The sequence below is a fragment of the Clupea harengus genome, chromosome 17 (assembly GCF_900700415.2).
Source record: "Clupea harengus chromosome 17, Ch_v2.0.2, whole genome shotgun sequence".
NCBI classification, from domain to species: domain Eukaryota; kingdom Metazoa; phylum Chordata; class Actinopteri; order Clupeiformes; family Clupeidae; genus Clupea; species Clupea harengus.
In genome coordinates this window covers 21,755,856-21,783,009 of record NC_045168.1, presented here as the reverse complement: position 1 = coordinate 21,783,009, position 27,154 = coordinate 21,755,856, and the positions used below count along the sequence as shown (strand labels likewise).

General features: G+C 41.3%; 2 protein-coding genes across 3 annotated transcripts in view; both read right to left on the bottom strand.

Annotated features, from left to right (window-relative positions):
* Positions 1–2,946: 2,946 nt before the first annotated feature.
* Positions 2,947–8,128, bottom strand: atf5b (activating transcription factor 5b). Of its 2 annotated transcripts, XM_031584125.1 has the most exons (4): positions 8,081–8,128; positions 6,503–7,664; positions 6,063–6,295; positions 2,947–4,405 (listed from the first exon to the last, which is right to left on the bottom strand). In XM_031584125.1, exons 1-3 carry the CDS (start codon positions 8,088–8,090, stop codon positions 6,109–6,111), a joined length of 1,359 nt encoding a protein of 452 aa, XP_031439985.1. In that variant the 5' UTR covers positions 8,091–8,128; the 3' UTR covers positions 2,947–4,405; positions 6,063–6,108. The 2 variants fall into 2 exon arrangements, with proteins under 2 accessions (XP_031439985.1, XP_031439984.1); XM_031584124.2 differs by lacking the exon at positions 2,947–4,405 and having other exon boundaries at positions 5,240–6,295.
* A 3,954-nt stretch (positions 8,129–12,082) lies between these two features.
* Positions 12,083–27,154, bottom strand: part of phldb1b (pleckstrin homology-like domain, family B, member 1b) — a 39,171-nt gene continuing 24,099 nt past the window's right edge. Inside the window, 13 exon segments of the mRNA XM_042710213.1 lie at positions 12,083–14,625; positions 15,118–15,203; positions 15,863–15,901; positions 15,904–16,081; positions 16,519–16,665; positions 17,049–17,139; positions 17,441–17,726; positions 19,581–19,683; positions 20,354–20,470; positions 21,789–21,953; positions 22,986–23,075; positions 23,590–23,700; positions 25,988–26,143. Of these exon segments, the coding sequence (XP_042566147.1) occupies positions 14,485–14,625; positions 15,118–15,203; positions 15,863–15,901; positions 15,904–16,081; positions 16,519–16,665; positions 17,049–17,139; positions 17,441–17,726; positions 19,581–19,683; positions 20,354–20,470; positions 21,789–21,953; positions 22,986–23,075; positions 23,590–23,700; positions 25,988–26,143 (1,710 nt within the window). The 3' untranslated portion in view covers positions 12,083–14,484.

The following is a 27,154-nucleotide window of genomic DNA, read 5'->3' as shown; positions in this document are numbered from 1 at the left end:
ATACCAGTGCGGAGTCGCACGTGTGTCAACATGAAAATGTCCTCCCACCAAGACAAAATGTGGTAGGTCTGTCTTTCCTATGAACATCACTTGGAATTGCAAACCACGAATTGCTTCACCTCATACTCACGCTCATACTCACGCTCACACTGTGCTGTTTTGTATTTGTGGACTGATCCATAAAAAAAAGAACTGTCAATGGAGTTTGGAATTGAATTAGCATGAAAGAAAGAGCGTACGACAACGTGTGTTCCTGTACATATTTGACATGAGCAAAAGAGCTTGTTTGTTGCCACGTGCCATACTGAGAAACACAGGCGGGGGTCAGAGTTGGGCACCACACTGAATTCTGTGTTTTCTGTGTTTCTCTTGTTACAGGAGATCTGCATGACCTAGCTACGGCCTCCCATTCCACACGATTAGTTCGTATGAACTTCACATGTGTGTGTGTGGTTGTGCTGGAGGAATGCAGTCCTGTTAACTGACGGTACATGTTTTTGAGTTAATACAAGCTTGAACCTGTCTCGGAAGAGAGCCCAGAAGAAGAAGAAGAACGCCAACAGTAGTTGGAAAGCAAGTAGTTGGAAAGCGAGTAGTTCATGTCAAGGACCTTTTAGAGAGGAGCTTGTTCTTCTGGGCTTAGGGTCAAAGCTATGTATTATGCAGCCTAAGTGTTGTTGCAGAGTACTGCAATTTTCACTGGGGTTGCTCATTAGCTGGTTTCTATGAAACTTCCTCTGTTTGTTACATTTTAGTGGCATCCAAATGTTTGTATGTCTTTGATTTGATTTAGTATGACTTTTTAAAGGTGCAGCCTGTGATTCAAATACAATACAAGTTCTAATACTTGTCTGTTCTGTGTGTGCGTGCACAAGAACTGGTGATCGTTGCTCTGACCAAAGCATACACTATCCCAGCCAATCAACACGTTGCTTCAGGAAAATAGAAGGAGGGTGTAATTTGATTGGCTTATATGCTCAAATATAAATAACATTTAACCAGAATCGCAGACTGTACCTTTAATAGAGTTATCCACATATTGTTTGTTTTGTGTATATGAATGGGTGGGAGCAAAGGGTGAGTTTTGGATTACTAATTGGTGTGTATTTGCATCAGTTCTTTTTTTTTTTTTACAACATATCACTGTTAATTTCACGTTCCATCTTACAAAGCGTATCACATTATCTTATATTTTTATGTCTACTGGGAAGAATACATTAGTGCAGAATCTTATTTTGCTTTTTTTATCAACAGATAATACATTTGTGATGTTTTTAATGACACTTCCAAATGTTTTACGTATTGGGTGATAGGGATTATACATGTATTCCTTTCATTTGATTATTTAACCGTTGAATAGTAGAGGGCCTGACAGAACAACTTACCCTTCTTTGTGAGTCATTGTGTACTTTACATTTAGTCATTTAGCAGACGCTTTTATCCAAAGCGACTTACATATGTGTGACTTACAATGTATACACATTTTACATTTACACCGATGGCACACTGCACATCAGGAGCAATTAGGGGTTCAGTGTCTTGCTCAAGGACGCTTCGACAGGGAATCGAACTAGCAACCTTCTGATTACTAAACGACTTCTCTACCTACTGTACCACTGTCGCCGGTAAACATTCTAAATGCATACAGCAAGGGAAGGAAATGGAGGAAAAGAAGTGTTAAGTTTCATAGCTAGTCTACCATTAGCACCACTTTTCCATAGTGGGTATTAAATGAGCAGTACAGGTGTACAAAACAGTTTGTGGCAGGGATATAATATTTCTTACTTACAATGTATAAAGTATGTAACTTTTAGCTACAAAGCCTACATTAGGTAATTATTGGATCAATATTTACCTAAGAATGGATTGTGTTTCTGTATGCAGTCATTTGTATCGTGTATTTGAGTGTTTTTTAAAAGGTATTCATATATCTCGGGCATGGTACTGTTAGGAAATGATGATATCTATCTATAAGTGTCTTTCCTATTCTCATGGTGACAGTCTCTGTGCACACTGGGTGTGAAAATGCACCTTGAACCGTTCATAGGGGCCTGCACCAGTCCTTTATGTTTGCTTTTCGGGTGTGTACAAGGTGTCTTGTTTGATGAAAGCTGAGGACTGGGTGGGTAGTTCAGGGGAATTGTGAGAAGCACAAAGCCACCGAGGCAGAAAAGACTCCCACGGGTCAGGTCGTATTTCACAACCTGACTAGTGGTGCCATTGTTTTGGATTCACTGTCCTTGCATTGTATTGTGCACTTATATTTTGCCCTTTACTTTCATTTAGTGTATCAAAAATGGTCGTTATTTTATGCATGTAAGAAAACTAAATAAATGAATAAATAAATAAACACATTGAAGTATGATTAATTTGATAAACCAACAGAGGCAAATAAAGATTTGTTTTGCAAAGGCACAATTTGAAAACTACATAATAGTACATCTCATTCAGTTATGCAAAACATTAAGACTTGTAAAGGCCAGTATCACAATCCCAAGGTGACACACAGACATCATCAACGCCTTGCTATAATAACCAGACAATTTTGAGATAATATTATGAAGGGTAAACTTGAATCACATTTTAAGTACATTTTAATTTTCATAACAACCACTACTTCGGTGTGTGCAGTTATTCGTATGACACCATGACAGGAGATGATTAGGGCCCTGGGGGGAAACAGCAACCTCTCTCAGCTTCTCACGCACAGGAAGAATCCATGGCTTCTCAGTGTCCCAAGAGATCAAAGATTTATTGTGCCCCACAGCTGTTTTCGCACAACTCACTTACTGTCTGTCTATCAGCAAACTGGCTGAGTAAGATTCCTCTAGAAGTTATTACACAGAGTGTTTGTCAAAAAACGCACTTTGAAACTGTGAGTAACTCATTGGCGGTGTACTACGAGGACGTGACGTGTCATAAGAAAATACATCTCACGCAATGATACTTGTTTTTACGTTTTTATATTTCTCAATATTACTGCTCAATATTCATCATTCATGATTAGTGACGATAAAGAAAACAGTATAATTCCAGACTTTCCATGACCATTCTTACCTAAATCTTAATTTCATTTGTAATGTGATCCCTATCAGGAGACTGCACTGTGTAAAGTTCTGTTAATACACATGCTCACCCAAATTGACCAGCCCATATTTCCGAGTTGTTCTTCACCTAAGACATACTGTAGTTGTCTGTTTTACAATATGTTGAAAATTGTACTGTATTCAAAACATTTAAATCACTGGACCCCAAATGGTGCGAGAATGCTCTTTAAAAAAAAATATGTGTGTCCTATGGTCAATTGATGCCTTACAATTATCAGTCTGTGAAACAGATTGATAAACCCTTTTTTTTATTACAATATTTATTACTTTTACATTTTCTATGTCTGACTCAGTACCTGAAACATTTCTCAAAACTGTAACTGTAATTTTCCAGGACATGATTCTTAACGCCATCATTCAGAGTCTAGTTCACTGAAGATATCTAATCTTTAATCCTTAAATAGATGTCAAAAGCCATCATGAGTTATAGTATACAGTCATAGTCATACTATGCCCAAGGCGACAACTTGCTGGGGGCAGTATAGGGCGTCTGCAAAAAAAATGTTGGGTATTTGCGCAATCTGTTTTTTTATCGATCCATTGCACGCCATGTCAATTATATCATGTCACCCCTTAGGTCAATTCTCCTTGGAGTGGGCGACGTGATTCTAGTTTGCGAGCTAGAATCAGGGCTTTTCTCATCTTTATTTGTATTTCTACACTATAATTTCTTTGTCTTTGTAACTCCTTTTTGATATGTATGAGTCTTAGTCCTGTATACACACACACACACGCACACGCACACGCACACACACACACACACACACACATATATATATACATATACAAAAATGCCATACCATACCGCTGCAATTTAAGAAACACATGTTTCAGGAAATAGATTCATAGTCTGGGAATGTGTTTGAAAACTGAGATTTCAATTTTAGATTAAAACTTTGGTAAATCATACAGCTCTTTAGCATTCAATTATATGTGCTTAAACGTTTGTCATATGTGAAGTGAGTAAGTAAGGTAAGGTTTCTCCCACATAATTTTAACAACATTAATGATGTGGCAAAGCACTTCAGAAAATCTGCAACAGTGAGAGTACTTATGATATTTGAAGGTCAGCATGTTGACAGCGACGTATGTGAATCACCAAAGTCAGCTTTTATGTTTTAGCAGCAAGCTGTAGGGCCATAATTAAAATTCTTGGGTTGGTCAACAGGTGCAAACCTGTACTGCATGTCTCCTGCATTCAGTTTATAACTTGCAGCTTTAAAAATGTCCTTCCAGGCTCCCCCCTCTGGTCCAATGAGGTAGTGCAGAGGTACTCGACAAACCACATGTTCCTTGTGCTACATAAAAAAAATCAGATAGAAAGTCATGGATAAAAGACGTGGCAGAAAACATGTCTTACACTGTAATGTTTACAGATGTTTGCAAAATGTTAAGATTAGGAATATCATGGAAGGCTTTCAATTCGTTGCTTATTTGAAATTGAAATATGACTCACTATGTGTTAGTGCTTTTTCCATTCAATTGAATATTTTGTAATATTGAGATGACAACACATTCACAACAGTACATTTTTATTTTCTGTGAGAATCTTGTAAGAGTTTCATTAATTAGACATACTCAATTTCTACCATTGCCTCACATCAGGCAACCTATAGTAACTCATGGAAAAGACTGAGAAACCCTATTTTGAGCACACTATTTTACTGTTGAGAATATATAATAATCATAGTTTTTGATTCTTTGCATTGAGGATAGTACACTAAATAATCCATATCCCTGTAGTGCAACTCAAGACAATTTCTTGAGCAATTTAGGATACAGCCTTCATCTAAAATAAACAGCGCCAACCCTCCACCACTCTCTCTCTGCAAATACTGACATCGCCAGTGGCTGCTGCACACGGGTAGGGGGTTGCACGGACAGCATAGGCTGGTTGTAATGGAGATTGATATGCAAATGTTTGCACATTTCTGCCGTGTCCATCGGGTACTGGGACTGTATGTTTAAAAGGTGACTTGTGAAGCAAATGAGACTTGTGCTGTCTGAATGAAAGCTGAGTTGAAAGAAAAAATAAATTCAGTGAAAAAAGTTATAAAAATATACATTCATACAAGGCGTAATGAACAGAAAAAAATCATCATATTAAACGACAAAAGCAAGACTTGCTGAAATACCATAAAAATCAAGCTCTTTATTCGGCTTTTCCATTGTGAACAGATTCTATAGAATTTTTCAATTCAATTTGAAACAGTGTGTCAAGATCAAACATGATTGTCCAGTACTCTATTATTTAACTGCTGCATTGAAACAAGAGGAAAAGCAATTCCATACATTAACTACGACACCCACACTACTGACAATGCAAATAAAACAGTGGGTATATAATGGTGCATATTAAAGAAAATAACAAAAATACCAGAATACAAAAAAAGTGTGTCAACAAGCAGAATATGAAATACTGAGCTGCAATCATGATACATGCTGTAAAATCAAAGCAGACATTCATGTCCTGACCTACCATGCTCATCTAATTTTGTCCATGCATTCGATACCTGAGTAAGTGAAATTACTCTGAGGATATAATCCTTGCATTTGCATTAGGCAAAACATGTCAAAATATCTGTAGTAGTAAAAATATTTGTTTGTAAATATTTTGGCACAGTTTTCCATGATGACATCAACTCTTCTGAAGCACCCCTGCAGTGTCCAATAAGCATCTCTGAGGCATGACTGAGTACCTAAATACGCCTCATTTTCACCACTTATTTCCTCTACTTCCTGTTTCCATCAAGACAAACTTAAGTGTGAATGCATGTAGAATTCAAAAATTAAAATAAGAGTCACAGTGTACATAATGTCAAAATTTCAAGATAAATTTGATGTGTTTAGAAGAAACCCATGAGTAATGCACAGTTCAATTTATTATTTTTTGTTTTGTTTTGTTTTTAAACGGTGTGACTACATCAATAAAAAGAAAAATCATGCAAGTCTCACTTCTTTTCCACAGTTCCACTGATTACACAGCTGGCTAATGGGAGAATTAGGCACTGATATCATCTTTAATGCGCTGGCTACGAGCCTTGTAGACCTCGATGAGAAGATCTTTGACATACTGAATCTCACGCTCTACTGACTCCGCCTTGTCTCTGAGCGCTCGGTTCTGCCCCTCTAGTCCCGAAAGCTCCGCCTCCAGACAGTCCAGCTCCACCCTCTTACGTTGACGATACCTGCCATTTAGAACCATCATATGGTTTTTCAAGTTTACAAAACAACTTTGGAACAGAACACAAAATTTGAGTTGGATGGAGTATTATATAATAAATACAAATCAAAACTCTTCTCTCAGGAACTTCTACTAAACAAACTAAACACAGATGCTAATGACAAGGTATTTTCAGTAGTGAAACTTTTTATATATTATACTGTTGAGTTACCTGTGAGCAGCAGTTTTGTTCTGGTCTCGTTTCTTCTGCTTTCGCTCTACAGGATGTCCATCCAACGGGACAGCCTTCAGGTCTGCTTTCAGCGCACAGAGTTTGTCCTTTGGTCTCTGCATTGGCCTGTGAATGGCAGACATGACGCTGTCCCCTCCTAAGACACATTCAAAGCTCTCTCCAAGGCATTCGTGGTAGGGCCGGTGACCCTGCTGGGTCTCCGAGACGCCCCCTTTCACTGAAGCGTCTAGGGGGTCTATGAAGCCAGGACAAGGTTCTGCTGCACCGACACCGTGCTGGTAGAAGTACTCCTCAGTGGCCTCTGGCTCGGAGTATTCCAAGTTCCTCCCATTGGCGTTGCACTGCAAAAATGGAATATCCATCCTTTCCTGCCAACCAACATTCTTCATCCCATGCATCAGATGGCCCTCCTTCTTGGAGTGGGAGTTCAAGGGTCCACCCATACAATAACCAGGGGCCATCTCGACACTACAGAAAACATCACCACGGAAACAATAGTTTTCTTCTTCCTTCAACAATATGGCACATTCTTTGACCTTCTTAACACCTCCTGTGTTCTTCCCAAAAGTTCTGTCCACAGAGCTATGGTCAACGACCATGCTATCAAAACCTGAGTAGCTTTCTTTGGAAGTCCATGCTTCTTTCTGTAAACTCCATAGCTGCTTTTGTGAGTCCATGCCTTCCCTGAATGTATTGGGAGCCACCCTTCGACCACTGTAGTGTGAAGGAACGTTGTTGAATGCTGTGGGTCGCAACATTTTGGGTCTTCCAATTGGACCTCCACAGAAGCCCACCTGATCGAGTTCCCCTAAGCTAACAAGCAGCGGGTTCGTTTCTGACTGGCTTGGGCTGTGTGAAGCATATGGAAATTCGTAGCACAAGGTAGAATCCATTCCTTGTACACTTTTGTGGCTCTTTTGCCATTTCTCCACTTTGGCTGGGCTGAAGTCTGAGAGAAAATAATCCTCAAACTGAGAAAGTTCCTCTTGCAAGAGTGACGTCATGATGTGCAAATCAGAGGGCACCTGAACGTCATGTTCTAGAGGAGAGGCTGGTATGGAGGAGCCGGGAGACGATTCAGACGAAGGGGAAAATGAGCATAATTCTTCTTTTTCGGTCATCCAATCCGTTAAATATTCACCTGCAGTAAAGAAAAGGACTCATTACAATTGATTTCGCATTACTTCATCTGACCTAAAAATGTTTCAAAAATTGTTCGAAATATTGGCCACATACTGTTTTATTTCCCCTACAGCGATTTTATTATAATACAGAGCCTTAAGCATTGCAGCATAACGACATCTTTATCAAAATTGCATCATAATATGGTGCCACGCCTATTAAAATCCACACAATTAAATAAAAAAATCAATATTACAATTTAGCGTAAAAAATACATTTCAATTCAATATTTAAATTCTCTACGAAAAACAGAATTTTAGAATTTAAATGGACAAAAATACATGCTGCAAAGAACTAGGTCACGGCACTAATCCGAAGTAAAACAGTCAAACACATGCCAGAATATAAAACAGATTTATCGTTAGCCTTACTCACTGTACGCCATTAACGTGTGTGCTGCAGTGCGGCTCCGACCCGAACACTGGAAAAATAGAAATCGTCTAGTATAGGCTTACCAATTATTTGCCGTTTCGGCAGTGGCTCCTCCCCTCTCTCCTCCTGTGATTGGCTATCGTTAGCCCGTTGGGGAGGGGGAGTGATGAAGCCGACCAAGCAAACGAAGGAAATTTGGGAAATTTCTCGAGAATGATTTCTTCTGGTTCATGTGATGAGCTGTGTTGAAAACGAAGGCGGGCATCACGGAGGACAGGGGTGAAACGTGAGACCTGTGGGGAAAGAGCCACAGACAAATGGTCAGTTTGACTTTCATGGTCATAAAATGTTGTGCATGTGTCCTTCCCCTCTCCAGTTCCCCACCCATCCATTTCCCCACCCACACACAGTGGCGAGGCAGTGAAACTGCTTTCCTAGAACTTTTTCCTGTTCTTACTTTTTTGCTTGTCGGGTCACCTAGAGTAAGCACAGGGTTATGGTAACAGATAGTGATTCTAATCCTATTCATGTGCACATACACTTACATATCATAAAAGGCTATATTTTCCTCTGGTCTTTGTTCTTTCTTATACTCCTGATATAGCCTACTGATTATCACAATTTAAAACAACAGCTGCATTTTGTCATCATGCATTAATAATCTAGAGTATGAATTTATAGACTTACCCAACAGTCCATTGCTCAGTAAGTAAGGGTATGTTTACATATAAGCTATTTAAAACCATCTGGTAAAGGGAGCCAGAAGCAAACTTCACATGACATTAAAGCAAATTTGACACCATACCAACACCAAGTAAGACAAACAAGGATTGCACTTGAAGGTATAAGTTGTAGGAGTTGTCCAAGTAAGAGCAGAAGCAGTTGTTTACTAAATTAAAACTCGTTTACAAGTAAAATACATTTGAAACATTAGCCTATACTTACAACAAACACAAAACATGCTGCTAAATTTCTAAATGAAAACTTAAGAGAACTTCACACTTACTCCATTTTTCTGACTTTTCTCAGTGTTTTGGTTTCGTGGTGAATATATTCAAGAAGATATATCGTCGACTTCAAATGATCTCAACCATAATTTTGTCAGATCCTGTTGAGTCGGATGAGTTTGCAGCTCTTCAGTGTATCAAGGAGTTCTGAAAGTTGAAACTGCTGCTGGGATTCTTCATCAGCGACCAACCTTGTCACACGACAGCATATCCCTCCGCAGATAACGGAATACAGTTGTAGGCTATTACTAATGGGCCACAAGAGCTGTTCCTACCGCTCAAATTCGCTGTACCCAAGTGTAATGACTATCTTTGCGATACAACGCCATGTAACGCTGAACGTGTCGATTGCATCTGCCCAACTAATACTGAAGCCGATGTGTTTCTGATAGCGTGACGGCTTACTTAAAACGCGGTGTCTAAAAACGTCTCCTTTTACAGTAAAGGACTACTCAATTCGCGCGCGTGGAAGGACACAGTTTTCGCTCTGGGCGATGCAACTATTGTTGCAATAGTCTTGCATCAGATTCAGAGGGGTTGTAACTTTAAAACTTTGTAGTTTTTCTATTTGTTACGACATGTCGCCCTCAAACATAATCTCGGCCATTTACCAATTGAAATTTCTGTTGATATTGGAAAGAAGAGCGTACACATATGCGTACTATAGTAGCCGAGGGCAGTACATTTTACGCTTTGTTGCATTATTAATGTGTTATTGCAGTGTTACCAGCAATACTGCCAATTGCTCTGAACGGGATGGTATATAGTTATCTAAATCAGGGGCTGCCTTATGGCAAGACGGTCAGCGTCAAGGACAGAGTTTACATTAGTGGTTAGTCAGTGTCGTTATCCCTGGTCACATTGGTTACACATATTGATTAGTCACTCGTGTTATTGGTCCCTTGGGTCCCTGCACACATGAACGGACTAACAATCCGGAGGTCTCATTAATGCCCAAGTGACACCACCTCACATCTGGAGGTGAGCCCCACCCCCGCAATCACATCGTCCTGTTGCTATAGTAATAGTGAACACTGCCTGCTTCTTAAATTCCTTATCTGTTGCCATGGGACATGGCCATTGTTAAAATTATGATTTCTGACAGGCTTGGTGAAGGGTTATTCATACTGAATAAAACATTAATACAATTAATACAATTCAGTATGTTTTAATAAACCTATGTTGTGAATATCAACAAAATTGCTATAATTTCTTGATAAAAACCTGTCAACAGATGTGCAAATAAATGCGCAGTTCAATAAGCCAATTAAATAGGCTACATATATTTATATTACAGCATGGTTCATGTTGGCATGTCAGCCCATGGTAAGAGTTGTAGAATTCTATCTGTACAGCTTACTGAGAGTGCAGTATGGCACATTAGAAATAGTTACACCATCATTTCATCACCATCTCTCATCTTCCACTTTTTACGTGCAATCCAGTGCAACACAAGACAGGGCACATGTGCTATTTCTTCTCCACTCAAATGAAAAGCTATATTTTCTCAAGAGTACAGAGCTTTCAGCAGATAATATTTGAATTAATGAATGCAATTGATGATTACAACAGACGAGTCAACAGACGAGTCAGGCAAGTCAATATTTTCTACAAGATATCAATAAACTACTATGCCATAAGGTGGTGTAAAAGCCTACAAATTATTAAATACATTTTATATAAATTACATTGTCCATGTGGGTGTTCTGATTTGTTCAAAATATTGAGAATTGCGATGGGGATGTGTATAATCCTGGGCCTCCTAATATACCTCACCCCATCCCAATCATTTTAACCTTAAAAACAGGTGATCACGTGTATTGCAATTAAACAACTATGTTGCAAGGGTGTCAAGGAGCTGTACTGCCTTCCCTCATTAGAATATTAATATATGATAAAAAAATCCCCAACACCTGGCATTTGTGCACACAAAATGAATGTGTGTGTGTGTGGTGTGTCTGTGTTTGTGTGAGTGCATGTTTGTGTGAGTGTTTGTTACTGAATTTTCTATATTCAGATTGATGTGATTTATGGTGTAACTTCCCAAACCAACACCTGATACCTCCAAACAGATCAATCAGATAATCAAAAGTGGTTCTTACATTTAAACATGGAAAACTGAACGGTATACACATGGGCTTTAAACTGAAATTAGGATTTGTGAATTTATTTGTTTTGATGTCGTGCATTTGATATGATTGCCAACATTGTTCAGCACACCATTCAAAAGAACCAAAACAATGTGATGTGCTTGTTGCACCAGTCATTTTCCATACTAGGATTGTGGAAGTTTAAGCATTTGCGTTTATAGGACTGATGATGTTGCTTAGCGCATACATCTTTTTGATTATTGCCAGCTGAAGATATTCAATAACACTACTGTTGCATAACGGTTTGTTTTATTTAAACTTCTATGTGGTTTGTCTTTGCAGACAAACACATCAGTGTGGCAATGCCGTTTAAACCATGTGTAGAGGAGGTATGAGTGGCCCAGCATCCAAACAGTTTCACATCATGCCCAAAATCAAAAAATCTTAGAATTATGCTCTGTAATTTGATCAGATATGTATTTGGCTATAAACAGCGTCTTACCGTCTGTTTCAGCAAGAACACACAATTGATTCTGACCTTGTTGATGTCAATGACTGTATGATTGCCAGCTATTTTCACATCTTTTAAAATACATCTTTGCAAAACTTTTTCAAATATTAACATTCATATGAAAAAATCAGCTATAACACTGCACTCTGGACACTGCATACTGGATCTATACAGACATTAATATGGTCAGTGCGCCCCTGAGGCCAAATTGAACTGAATGTCATGCTTGGTACAGAAACAGAAACTCTTCAGTATTGGTATCCCTATGGTTGTTCATTCATTTTCATCACAGTGTGAATGATAATGTAAAGCTCACAACTCACAACTGTTTTCTCCGTTTATAGGTCTTGTACTGTATTTCCCATGTGTCCAATCATTGATTCGATCTCCGGTTTAATTTGATTTAATTATTTAATTTTTATAATCTCATGGAGAATATACAAACATTATCTCATTGCTATTGATATTGCACCATTCAGAGCTTTATTACGGTGCAACAGGGAAGGTGATGCAAGAATGAGGCAGAGACAATGACTGTGAGAACACATTTTAATACAAACCAGTGAATACTTTTGTAGATGTAATATGGCCATAAACATTTTACAACACTTGATTCAACCTTGTGGTGACAATTCATACAGAAGTAAAAAAAAAAAAAAAAAAACACAAGCAAACAAAGAAAAGATAAAAGACATTTCAACAGTTACACAGGGACCATCATGGTGGGGGGACTGAACATTGTGGACGTGCATAATATATTTTGATTGGGTGTAGAACAATCCAGAAGCACCTTGGTCATAATTGATATGTTGGACAAGCTCTTCATAAATACCAAGAAAAATCTTACTTCCTCGCTTAACCTTCTAGTCTTGGATCATGTGTTTTCTGACTCTTATTCTCTAGGATATTTTTTTCATATTTAAAACATAAAAAATAATCAGATATATTAATACACATTTCATGCCTTGGTAAATTCTATAGACTGTTCATTGAATAGTTCGGCATTTCACAGCTTTCTCCACATTCTCTTTCAACTATATTTAAAAAATGTTTTAAAGGGGATGGTATTCTGACAGTAATACATATATGTGTTTTTACCTAACAACAACTCATTGACACCGATCAATTCAAATTCATTCATCAATCCTCTGGTATTAGATGGCACAAAGCACTAGTTTATAAACATTCATTCACTCACTCCCTTTCTGTCTGAAAATAGCACTACAGTTAGTCTGTCGCACAGCATACTGTCAAAACAGCTCGCAAGAAATCAAAGATAAGCAGTAATTTTGGTTGGGTCGACCCGTACCAATGGATCTTCTGAGAACAGACATCATATAAATAAATTGAATACGTTTAACCTGTGGAGAGTGCTGGCACACAGCAGGGCTATTATTCCAGAGAGATATTTTTTTTATTTATTTTTTTGTTTTTGGTGAAAGACCCCTTGAAGCTCATTCTTTCTCAGTCATGTAATTACAGTTCAAAACAGCAACCATACCCTCTTTCGCTCCACACACACTGTGCAAATCTTTGCTATCACATCGATAATTCCACTTTTTAAAAACGTAAACATATGACGTACACACAGATCGCGGCTTCAGCACAGTTTTCACAAGCTTGACTGTCCCATTGTTTTTTTTTATTGTATGTAGTGATAAACGAATATCAAGGCACAAACTGAATTGCATTACTGTTAAAAAAGAAATCAAGAAAACATCCAGCTCTGTTGTTCTATCATTTGTCATGGCTCACGACGTAGGCTGGCAGTGATGAATCTAACTGGCTACCTTCAGAGAGGGACGAGCCATGACATCAAGTTATCAGGTCTTGGCAAGTTAACTCTACTTGGTATTTCAACGCTCATGATATATAAAATCTTTCACTAGTGTCATATTGTATGTGTGTGTGTGTGTGTGTGTGTGTGTATGTGTGTGTGTATGTGTGTGTGTGTGTGTGTGTGTGTGTGTGTGTGTGTGTGTGTGTGTCTGTGGTGCACATGTGCGCATGTATATGTACATGTACCTGTGTGATAATGTGTATGCGAGTGTGAAAGATGCGCTTTAATGATGGTACCTGTAACAATACAGACAGATATAATTAGGCCTACTTCAAAAGGAGTCACTGATGTCAGGAAAGAAAACTGCATGTCAAACCACCGCCGATGCCTGAGTAGGGATTTGAGCTGCAGTGAACCACCACGCTCTGTCTGTGCCACTCAACGTCCATCTCCCTCCGAGCTTCTCTGCAGGTGTGTCTGTCAGTGTGCCTGCCGTCTGTGTAATTAAGCATCCCCGCATTCCTTGCCTCTCAATCTAAAATGATAGGACAAGCTACTCCAAAAAAGAAATAATACAAATAACAGCACGCTAGTTTGGCATCATATGGCAACATGCCATGAGAACTGTTTAAGATTGTTTTTTTTTTTAAAGAAATAAACAGTCAAACATCGATTAAAAAGGTCATCCTAGACAGATACCCAAAGAAGCACCTGACTGCTACACAAAGATCTCTGTTGGCAACGACAAAAAAAAAAGGCATTTGAGAGTTGATAATGTGATAATCTTATGTGTCTTAATGTCTTCAAAATCTCCCTTTTTTAAATGCAGGCACGAGTAGAAAACAGGTGGATCTATTGTCTATACAGTAGACTGAATACACACAATAAACACGTAAAGTTACAAATTAAAAGGCTAATCTCCCACAACACTGAGAGTTTTGGGACCATTATGGAGGGGACGTGGGTCTCGTTCATTGTTCTCACTGAAACAGTCTGACCTTTGAACCTGACATATGGGGTCAGTTCAAAAACTGTGTGTATCCCTCAGCCCCCGTTACTATGACGTCCATCCATATACGCATGGCTTCGGGAGAGGGGGCCACCACGTAGTACAGTCTGTCGTGAGTCTTCACACAAAACGTCAAAGACGAGTTGGGACTCTACAAAGCAGAGGACAACATCAGTAAACACTAGGTTTTTTTATATTTAGAGTAATAAAATCTCAAAACACAAATCTCATATCACAAAAAGCATGTCAATGTGACATCCACTTTCTCTACCAAGGAAATGCATAGTGACTTTGAAAATGTGATAGATGCAAGCAACAAAAACAAGTTTGCGTGCTCTGTATCCATTAGGCTTTTGGCAATGAATGCATAAAATATGTTAAGCATTTTAGCTGAAGCAATGGAGACACATGAACATTAGAGATAATAACAGAACACCAAGGGGATACGTTTTTTTTTTTTCTCAGCTAGAGAAAAATGAAATCTTTTTTTTTTACAATGAAATGAAAATCCAAATAATTCCAAGTGTTTCTCTACACAATTGTGCCCCTCTTGGAAGGTGCGACATCCCCTGACAACACGGACGTGACTGCATTGTACTATGAAAGCCTTTGATGTTGCTTGGCTGACAAGGTGACACTCTACCTTAGTCGCACTGCGCAAATGGTCGTAGTAAACCTCCTCAATTGCCTGGAAGTAGATGATTCCCTTGAGCTTTGTCTCGTGCTTATCTGAAAACAAACCCAATGTTATTCATGAGAGATGAATCACCCGACATTTCATCGAAATGCCCTGCACCAAGACCAAATTCACCCATTAAAGACCAACAATAAGGTGCTTCTTTCAATTTTTGGCCAATTTTAAACGAGACATTAATTAAGCCAACATCAAATGGATCCGGTGGGAAGCGATGATAATTGACTACACTGATGAGCAAAAGAGATGTTTCATTCCTCTGCCTCCACCGGCCACATGAACTACCCCTGTGCCGTGCGCTCACTACGGAGCGGGAGCCCTTAACGTTTGCCCGTGAAATTTATTCGGAGCAAATAGCTTTTTTATGCAGGGCCACAGTCCACACAAGCGTAGCCTGGGTGTGAATTTGTTTGCACTCCTCGATTTTTGCAGCTCCGCTGGTAGTAGGCCTGCTAAGATTGCACCTAATTTCATCATCACCGGGAAAACACAAGGATGAGCTGCTAGGCAGTTTCCAAAGAGACAGTGAATTGTAAATGAACCTTGGCTCTTCTCCCCCTACAGCCCCGGCTACGCCAGAGTTTTTACTAATGCATTATCTCTTCAAGCTCTGGGGAATCGGCATGAAGCACGACAAGTCACGCACAAGTTACCGCAATACCGTTTGTTTGGTGGGAGACCTCGCCATACCTACCAACGTAATACGAAAACGTCCTTTTCATGCGGTCAAAACGAACCAACGCTTCTTCCAGGACTTGATCTTCCCGCCCATCTTGACTAGGTAGCCTTTGCAAATCTTCTCTGTGAGGATGACGTGGTCGCAGGTCTCCACCGTGTGGCCTGAAGACTCGACGTGGGAGCGGAGGTCGAACTCTTCTTTGCGGATGGGCAGGTAACGTGTCATGGGACGAGCCTTTCAAAAGAGAACAAAACAGTCTGTCAGACATGCCTATGCAGAGTCTTTCACACAACCCAAAATAAATTGAATATGAAAATGGGATTTTTTTTTTCACCTTTTCTATCTGAAGTCTACAAACAATGGAATGGAACTGAACTGAGTGAACAAAAAAGAACTAAAATGAAATTTGCAGGGATTAAACTGATTTAACTGAAATTAGAAGAAATCGACTGAAATCAACTGAAATAAAGTGAATTAAATCAATTAAATTGAACTGCATCGAGCACATTTTTTTTAACTGAACTGAAATAATTGGAATTGAATTGAAAACATTTGATTTTAACTCAATTTAACGGAATTGATATCAAATTTAGTCTTGGTATGTCATCCGTGTTCAGTGTCACTCACACCCACACACACACACACACACACACACACACACACACACACACCTGAGAGAAGTTTTTGGCCCTCATCTTGACCTCTTTCTCCACCAGCCGCTGCCTGATGGCTGCCTGCTGCTGCAGCTGCCTCTCCGCCTCGGCGCGCCGCTGACGCTCCTCCTCCAGGAGAAGCTTGCGGGCCTGCTCCTCCCTCTCCTGGAAAGACGACACGCACAGCACGCAGGTCAGGTCACAGGATCATCACGCAATCATACAGTCAATACCGATCTAGCTAAAAGGCCGTTAGAACTGAAGATAACTCTCCCTTGTACGTCGCTTTGGACAAAAGCGTCTGCTAAATGACTAAATGTAAATGTAATGTAAAATGTAAATAACTAGCAATAACTGTGCTTGATGGAATGGATGCTTCCATGCTGGGGTAGAGAACTTTGTCTCACAAGTAGGGAGAACAAATTAAAATTTCTGATCTATGTTAACTTGCGAAATGTCAGTAATCTGTGATTTGGATCCTTATTCATAAGCATTCATAATGGTATAAATTTTCATCATTCGTAAGTCGTGGATCATTTTGCACTCACTCGAGACTCAATGAGTCTGGCTCTCTCCAGCTGTGCCTCTTTCAGCATGTTCTCCATCTCTGCAATCCTCTGGCTCTCCATCCCACTAGCACTGCAGGAAGGCCACACACAGAGGAATTACCACAAAACTGTGTGGAGGAAAATTCACATACAATCTCCACAGCATTTTCAATCACTGCATTGGTAGTAAATTCTATTCTACAATTCTATTAAACGAATTACTGGATAGTTGGAGGTAGTCATGAGGATACCTAACCTGTTATCAACCACTGCAAAGTGTAATGTTTCTTTTCATACTCAAAGTGTAAAAATAGAGTACTTAAATACAAGACCAGGGCCAACGACCTGAACCTGAGTTACAGACAATGGCTAATATGTAAACTGTGTCTCACCTGGACATGTTGTCGGGGGAGCACGCTGAGTTGTTGCCAGTGGAGATGCTGGTGTCCATGCTGTCGGAGCTCTCCAGGCTGAGGGTGTCGTAGGGCTGCTCGCCGGCCGAGGGCGGCTGGTGGTGCAGGATGGAGTGGTGCATGATGGGGGGCCCCGGCGAGGCGTAGTGCACGCTGAGGTGCGTCTGGGAGCCGTGCAACGCCTCCCACTGACAATGGGCCTCTGCCTGGGCCTTCTGCTTCAGCTCGGCCAGCCGCCGCCGCTGTTCCTCGATCACCAGCTGGCCTGCCGGGGGCAGGAGAGAGAGAGAGAGAGAGAGAAAGAGAGAGAGAGAGAGAGAGAGAGAGAGAGAGAGAGAGAGATGAGCACAGGACCATGAAGCTGTGGTCATGCAGACAGTTAGGGCTTTGGTGGCCCCAGTTCAGTTGGGATCAACATAAACATGAGGGTGATGAAATAGCGTGGTGGGAGAGTGGGTGCACACATGAGGGCTCAGTCTGTGTTATGGCCCCCCTGACCAAGCCGACCAAGACGCATATTTGACAAGATTCTGAAAACAAATGTGCAGAGGACCATCAAAGACAACGCGGACAAATCACAGCAAAAAATGTCTCATCTCTACCAAAAAACATAATTACAAGGTTAATCACTATAGCACTATATGAATACGCTGAATATATCCATGCACATTACAGATATTTTTTTCGCCCCCGAAGGGTATTAGTCTCATTTTCATAGAGGTGCTGGGACCAATCAGAATCACAGTAGCTGATTTGTGAGCTTATACAGTATGTTTGAGTTCACTTGAAAAGCCAAAGAAAACTGACGTATATTTCAGGTTCTCTACCACCAAGTGCATTGTTTACTCTAAACACAGTGTTCTAAACAGATTCATGATTTCCATGCACTGACACTTCCTTTGTTAACAAAAGACAAGAAGAGTTCTAGCAGGCTCCCCATAATGAAACAAAACCACAAGCCGGATCCACGTCTCCCAAGAGCAACACAACACACCCACATATGTTCGGGGGACGGGCACAAAATAAATAAGTTGAAGACTCACATGTGGCAAGATAGAGCTCTTTGATAGCGAGTGGGGATGGAATGACAGAGAGGAAGAACAATTGTTAACTCAGCTGGAGACACTAGGGGTTTTATTTGAATAAGTGTGTCTTCATTTCACACCCAATAAGTGCATCCTTACATAAATCATACTAAATAACTAGATCATAATAGCGGTAGTTTGCGCTACACAAATACAAATGATCTCTAAACTCTTATACTACCATTGGGCCTCTAAGAAAATGGAGCACATCCTGGTAAACAAATACATCATACAATAATACATCCTTAAAAACACACGATGCTCTTCAGCACTGCTATCAACAGCGCCATGGTGGTACCTTCAGTAGGTCTGGTAAAAATGGCTTGCAGTGTGAAATGAAGCAAAAGTGGGAAAAAACGGGCATAACAATTTCAGGAAGCACACACGCAGTTCTGTTACACTTTCTAATGCGCCCATTTCCTCTGGAGTAAGACTCAGCCTTAGGTGCAGCACCAACTCCCTCACGCCTCTCCGCCCTCAGCAAGTCACCTGCTGAGAAGACTGTTGCTGAAGCTCTGATAATTGGGAGCTTCATTTGTGTAGCACTTTTATAAATGGATATTGTCTCTAACATGTTTCATAGAAGCCATTTCCTAGACTCTCCAGGAACGTGTGCTAGATAAGGCTTCGTCAAATTATAAACACAACTAGTCATTACAAAGGATACATGGAGGGGGGAAAAACAACAGCGTTCGTGCCAAAAAAAGCTCTGTTTATCACTGAAATTGCCAATATTTTGATGATTCATGTGAGAACAAAGCAATATTCCTATCAGGTTATTCACCTCGGTCACGGATGCTAAGATACCCGCTATGAAGTAAGTTTGCTCTAACGAATTATTTTATGTCAGCATTGCCTTAGCCTAGATGAGACGAGAATACGAACACTAACTTATCTGTATGCCTCTGAAGGCAAACGTGGCCTAATCTGATGAACTATCATCCGTCCCTAGTGCCTTAACTAAGGAGAGGGAAAGGCAGCTCGGTCTATCCACATGCCTTTTAACCAGCCAACATAGTAAGTGCGGTGGTTACCTTTCTGCTGCAGGGCCAACTGTCTCTTGGCCTCGATGTCTTGCAGGGTGGCTGCCAGGTTGCGTGGCAGGCTGCCAGTTCCCGTGTGGACCATTAGTGGGCTCTGAGAGGAAATTAACAAACACGGGCCCAGTCAGTGTGCTAGTGCTAAGAGTGTTACACACACACTTACACTTGCTTGGATAAACTGATACTAAAAGTAATACTAATACAAAACTTCATTAAGGAATAACTTCTAGAACACATTTAGAATAATAACTTTATATGCTTCTGATATCTGGAACTAAAATAGATCTGAGTAAAACATGTCCCTGAGCTTTGTAATCAGCAACTAAAATGTTCAACATGGTGGAATCGACTAATCAGGAAACTTGCAATGATATGAGCATCACTGCTTGCCATCTATTTTGCCAGGGCACAGCACACTGACGGGAGGGGTTGGACTCCTACAGTGCCAGTTTGGCATAAATTAGCCGGATCTCAGACACCGCCTAGAGCTCTAAAACGATGCACATTGATAAATGTCACATGAAAATGTGTTAAACAAGCCAAGACTACACAAACTGAGTGGAATATTTCTGTCCTTTCCTGACCCATCCCATTAGTGATCTATATTTCTGTTTTTTTTTTCTGTCTCACAAAAATCATTTGCTTACAGCACAAATCAATCTCACCCTACCCCGAGGCTGCATCGGATAATTCACTTGCAATGCACAATATTTTGCAACATTTCAGTTTTTTGAAAATGCAGGGCTGCGTGTTTTTCTGGTTACCCTTGATGGCGTGTTGCGACCCAGTGTGGCCGCACCATATGGAGGCGAAAGCCCAGCGCTGACTTTGGGCCTCATGACAGTCTGGCCTGCATCACTGTCCAGCTTGGAGCGGAACATCTGGACAAGACCAGAGAAAAAAAAAAGGATTTTAAAAATCACGAGTCAGGCGTCATTAACCGTGCTGCTCCTTCACTGTGATGTTATCTCTCAGATCTCCTCAGTCTTTGATGAATGTTGCTTGTCGCTATACAGAACTCATGGATACACTTTTTGGCAGCACAGCTTGTATTGCTGCAGACGTTTCATCGTGTAAAGCTATATGTTTAAAATGACCTGTGTTTAAAATCACATTTTATGCTAACCTCTGTCCATTGTGAACCAACTGCCAGTTAAAAACCATCAGACCACGAATAAGTGCATGAATATTAAACTCAAACCCACATTTACATAAAAAGAGATGTGGGTGAAAGTGAAACATGGCAGGGATTGGGCACACTTATTTCCTGATGCAACTCTATAACATGACTAGCCTACGAAACACAAAACCAAAATAAAGTACTGTATGAATACATATGGATGGAAAAATACCAGGTGGTTGTACTTGAGTTAGCAGCACACAGCACTGGCTCTGTCATCAACACGGCCTGTACAGGCCTGCCTGCCTACTGAATGATACTGAACCTACAGAGGAGGCGGGTATGGCTGATAATCAGAACCCTGGAGCAATGAGCTCGGCTGTGCTTTAAGCCCCCTAAGTACAGGGCTGGGGTGGGGGCTACTGGTGGGATTCACAGAGTCGGGAAAAGCGCCAGGGAATACCAAGAGCAGAATGAAGAGAGAGAAGAAACATTCTTGTGCAAAAGAGCCCTGTAGTTAGTGTTTTGCTTCATTGCTAACAATTTTGCAGTTGTCAAGGTCTGAAAGAGTGTATTGTGTTTAGTCAAATTTGAAATATGTATTATTTATGTTTTTAGCGTTGTTCATATCACATGTTATGTGCTAAGTTCCTTAAAAAGATAAAATGTCAGAAGTGCACCTTTTATATATATATTTTTTTATAAAAGCCTGCCTTTTACAAGCAACTGAATTGAAAACATAATAACATAATTACATAATGACACCGTAAGAGGATTACCAGCTTGTGTAACGTCGTCAAAAAAGACGTTGACAGCTTTCATATGCACATTTCAATGGAAGCTTTGATGTTTCCCACTACTTTCCATTCCATTGTATAAAACTACAGACAGAGCCATTTGCCAAGCTGGGACAGCAATGTTCCTACCCTTTGAGTCTTGAAATGTGCAATAACTGCAGGTTTTTATGAAAATTCAATTTTCACTCACTCTTGTACCCAGCCTTAACCCACCACTTGCAAGCACACGTAAGGATAATCAGGGGCAGAGAGGAGCAAGGGGATAAGGAAGGAGAGACACACCTCAGGAGAGAGGGAGAGGGTGGAGCAATATGGAGAGGGGAGACAGGAGAAGATAGAGTCTGCGGTGGAAGATGGAATAGCGCGGACAGGAGAGGTGGGGGAGGACTCCACCTTCGGCATCCCATAGATCTGATTTATTTGGCCGACAGTGACGTACTCTTTCGCCTAAAGAGAGACAGCCAACACAGGAGAGAGACAGACAGAGATAGAGAGAAAGAGAAAGCAGAGTAAACCAGGAAGACAGGATAGAGAGACAGACATGCAGGCAGGCCTGAAGGCCTTTGCATAAATCCTTTGTTTCCGAGGTCCTCATATGCATTTGCGATGGAAGACAGGAAGAGTGTGGAGCACAGGGAGAGAGGATGGGGGGGGTGGGGGGGGACACCTCCACAGGGTAGAGGAATGTGGGTAGGGGAACATGGAGCAGATGGGAGGAATCAATAATTCAACACCCTCCTGCACATGGCACTCTGCTCTCACCCGCTGACGCCATTTAACAGCCCCAAACCCACCGGCTGAGGTGATATTGCACCGAATGACCTGTGATAAAGGAGGGACCCACGTTACACCGGTATGAAATTCCAACCAGCGGGTGTCCCTACTTGAATACTGAGGTCTCTGCTAGGGAATCTGCTAGAGTGATATTCTTTGTTGTGGAACACTTTATTCCGCTATGTCTGAATATGTGACCAGTAGAGTTCAGCTAAAATGCACATATATTTTCCTGTTGATTTGGCCCCGTCTCTTTTCGTCCACTCACAGTGTATCATAAAGTAAGCACTAACCATTGCTGATATGCATGTCATACCAGTAGGTGGCAGTAATGCTCCATGAACAAGGACACCGTCCATCATAACATTTATTCACAACAGATTTATTAGAGCACTTCATTTTAGCATGGGATTTTAAAGGGATTGCTGCATACAAAATTGATTAATTCACTATTTATTTTAAGTTTGGTGGTATAGTTGATGTTTAGTATACTTATCACTATCATTGTCACAGTATATGCTGCTCAGTGTACATGCAATAGAATATTTGACCAGCACTGTCCTGAAAGTCTGTCCTGAAAGTAGGGGCTTTCTCATGCCTTACCATTTAAACTTCTAAACATTTAAACATTCACTTTTCCTATTATTCCTGTACTATAGATAAACCTACAAGCTCATTGGGAAACCGTCCCAGGACAAAACATACCTCTTTTAAGGTGTTGGAGTTCTTTGGGAAAGTTCTCCCTCCGGTTAAGTTGAGGTACCTCTTCTCCAAACTAGAGAGCCTTTCTTTCTCCTTTAAGAACACAATAAAGAAAGGTTTAAAGGTAAACAACTGCAAAACTTAATTAGTTTCTGCATTTTAAAAGAAAAGAGAACAAAACATTAACACAATTTACTGCATTTGCCCGGTTTGCCCCATGGTTCAACCGAATACCCCATTCAGATTGGTCAATTGCTACAAGGCCTGTTCTTTGTGAAGACCAGGTTGCTGAACCGTGCATCCGACCACTGCAACAGTAAACCAGTGTTTGTGCCATTGTTAGCTATGATGTTCTAACATGAACCACGACATAGTGGTCTTATATTATACATATTAATATTCTTTCTCAAATAATTGTGGAATGATATTACAAGGCAGTCGTTATTACAAGATAAACCCCTCCAGGCCAATACAAGACCCCACTGCTTTGCGTCAGAGTCCTGCTCACCACCCTGTGTACATAAATAATCCATTGGCTAAACATTCTCTCTTCGAAAGCACAGAGTGATGTAAGTGTGGGTGAATGTTTCAGTGGTTTGGCCAGTACCTTCTGCAGGACCTGCAGCGTGTGGAGTCTTTCCTTGGCCAGCCGGTCACACTCCTGAGCCGCCTGCAGGCCCAGCTGATTGGCCTGGCTCTCCAGCGCTGACACTTTCTCCTGTGAAGAGGGGGACGAGCAGCGATTAGCTGTAGTGTGTGTGTGTGTGTGTGTGTGTGTGTATGTTTGTATGTGTGTTTGTATGTGTGTGTGTGTGTGTGTATGTGTGTGTGTGTGTATGTGTGTGTGTGTGTGTTTGTATGTGTGTGTGTGTGTGTGTGTGTGTGTGTGTGTGTGTGTGTATGTGAAGAAGAGGACGAGCAGCGTTTAGCTCCCAGCAACACAGTTCCAGTCTGATGAATGGGCATGAGTCATATTATACGGTCAATATGCCATGGCCAAGGGAACAGGTCAGTGCCCAGAGAACCCAATACATGCACGCCCATAGTGTACTCATAAGTAGCATCGACGTGTGTGTGTGTGTGTGTGTGTGTGTGTGTGTGTGTGTGTGTGTGTGTGTTTGTGTGTGTGTGTGTGTGTCTGTCAGTGCCCAGAGAACCTAATACATGCACGCCCATAGTGTACTCATAAGTAGCATCGACTGCACCACCAGCATCTGCTGAGTTACGTCAGGGAAGTGGTTGGGTGGGTGCTGTGCTCTGTCATGGAAAAAGGTGTCCGGCTGCGAAAAGGGGTCCGGGCGACGTCACAATGGCTTTCGAACGACTCTTGAGTGACAGTTGCTATACCAACGATAGCATTACGTAACCCGGACAGTAGTAACCCGGACCCCTTTTGGCTATCAGTCAGTGAGTCTCTAGAGTCGTTCGAAAGCCATCAGCTACTTTTTAATCGCTTAATATTGTGCCTAAACGGACACTACGTAACCCAGACGCCTTTTGGCTATCAGTCAGTGAGTCTCAAGTCGTTCGAAAGACATCAGCTACTTTTTAGTCGCTTAAGATTGTTGCACAACGGGGGAATTGCTAATCGCTAACGAGATGCTAGTGGCTAAACCTATGTGCTTACTTACAGGAGACTGGCAGCCAATATTAAGCGACTAAGAAGCAGCTGATGGCTTTCGAACAACTCTTGAGACTATCTGACTGATAGCCAAAAAGTGTCCGGGTTACATAGTGTCCTTTTAGGCACAATATTAAGATACTAAGCTGTAGTTTTAGCTACACCTGCCTTGCAGGTATCCTGTAGCAAATTTCAACAGGTTTCGCCGCTAGCATCTCGTTAGCGATTAGCAATTACTTCGTTGTGCTCTACAGTTAAAGGTGCTGCAAACAATTCCCTGTTTTGTGAAAATGTTATTGTGGGTGCCGTCAGATATGTCTAAATATCACAACACATTAAGGACTTTCTTAGAGCAACACAACAAAGGAATTGCTAATCGCTAACAAGATGCTAGCGCGAACCTGAAATTTGATTACTTTGATACTATAACTAACTAGCGAGTCAAGAACTTTCCTAACACACTCAAACATAAAGCACATGGTTGTTTTGCTTGGTTTATGGCAGGCCAAATACAGGCAAGCTGGTCTTAGGTAGAGAAGTATAATGGGAGATGCTCTGGGGTAAATTGCGTTATTGAGGTATTTAATGCAGCGCAAGTCTGTCACTTCCAAAAAAGTGTCCGGTGACGTAATGCTAGCGTTGTTAACTGTCACTCAAGAGTCGTTCGAAGCCAATATTACATCACCCGGACACCTTTTTCCATGACAGCTCCAGGGTCACAGAGTGCACAAATACGTGTCCTCATGCATGTTGGAAATGTGTGACTTCACTGTCCTGTCCCGACAGAGGCTATTTTCAGCCATGGAAGGTGCAGGGTGCACACTATCCCGACACAACAGGCCGTGACCAAAACATAATTGCTTTTTTCTGTTCTTGAGTACATGGGGCAAAAACATTTGTAATGCCTCAAAAATAACACACCAGTTGTAACATCAGTCCAAACCTCTTTCACCAGTCTTCAATAGCCTCCTACATGTTAAGTACTATGTGTTTGTGTGTGAGTGTGTATGAGAGGTGAGGTGTGTGTTTGTGTGTGAGTGTGTATGAGAGGTGAGGTGTGTGTTTGTGTGTGAGTGTGTATGAGAGGTGAAGTGCCCTCTTACTGGACATGGTGCTGTGGTACTCCGCTCACTCCTGCAAAGACAGCTTGCTCATATGTGTGGTTGGCGGGATTAGTGGTGTAGTGTGTGTGTGTGTGTGTGTGTGTGTGTGTGTGGCGCGTGAGTGTGTGTGTGTGTGTGTGTGTGTGTGTGTGGAGCGTGAGTGTGTGTGTATGTGTGTGTGTGTGTGTGTGTGTGTGTGTGTGTGTGTGTGTGTGTGTGTGTGTGTGTGTGTGTGTGTGTGTGTTTGTGTGTGAGAGAGTGTGTGGTGTTGTCTGCCACACCTTCCTCCTGACGACACTGCTGTGGTAGTCGGCGCGCTCCTTCAGGAGCTGCTGGCTGATGGTCTCCCTCTCCTCCTCCAGGCTGCTCTCCTTCTCCAGCTGCTGGAACTCCAAGTCCTCAAACTGTTTGGTCTCCGCTTCCAGGTTCTCTGCCTCCTGAGATGCCCAACGAAAACAAAGCTCACTACAGGGCTGATATAATCACCCTCAAGCTGAGGATCACCATCGCTATCATCACAGATCACCACTGCACAACCAACACCCAGTCGGAGTCACACCCGGCATTTCTCTCAACACACATACGGCTGTCCCACATGCAATCACCTTTATAAATCTGAACTCTCCCCTTAAAACACACAGCCTAACGTACAATTACAATTCCAAACAGGTATTCTCTCAAAATGTCACCCAGCAGACAGCAACACAACAGCCTTTCAGTTCAACGTTTCTGAGGGGAAATGAGTTTGGACGTTCTGTCTGAGGCAAGAGGCAAGTCGTTCAGCAATCGGATGATTGCTAGTTGGATCTCGACTTCTGTCTTCTGTCATTTTATGCGCATGCTCCATGACGTCTTTACAGTGGGTTCAACCAGTCCGCTCCGCTCCAGCGTTACCACGTGGACGCAAATTTTTCTTAACACGGCTCCGCGTGGACGTGATAAAAAAAGTACCGGATCCAAAAATGTTTCCGGATTCAGACAATCCAGGCTCTGTGTGGACAGGGCCTTAGTGTCACATTTGTTTCCATAACCCCGAGAAGATTGCGATTTCAAAACACTCCCACAACAACCTCAGGAAGTAGAGAAATAGCAAGACATAATTGTGTGTTTTGTCATTGCCTGAACTTAGACAACATGGACCCATTGTAGGCCTTCATAAAACATTAGGACTGCATAATCATTGAAACGAGAAAGAAAGGGAAAGCAGCTGTAACACAGTAAATGTTGTCCATTGTTAGAGGTTGTATTAATAGATTAGTACATTTCTAAGAGTTATGAATGACTGTGAATGACAGACAGGTAGCTGCAACTATCACCTAGAAAAGGCCATGCTGTTTTGATGGGGGAGGCATCCATGGGCTCTTTGGAGATCGTACACATCTGCAGGACTTTTGCGAGGCAGATATCATTCTTCAGGAACTTCTTGCCCAAAAACATATCACATTCTT

Bases quoted from the DNA above. Each gene is read 5' to 3' on its own strand.
- atf5b (XM_031584125.1), bottom strand. The intron at 6,296-6,502 runs GTAACTCAACAG...TCTAAATGGCAG, and splicing joins AACAAAACTGCTGCTCACAG to GTATCGTCAACGTAAGAGGG.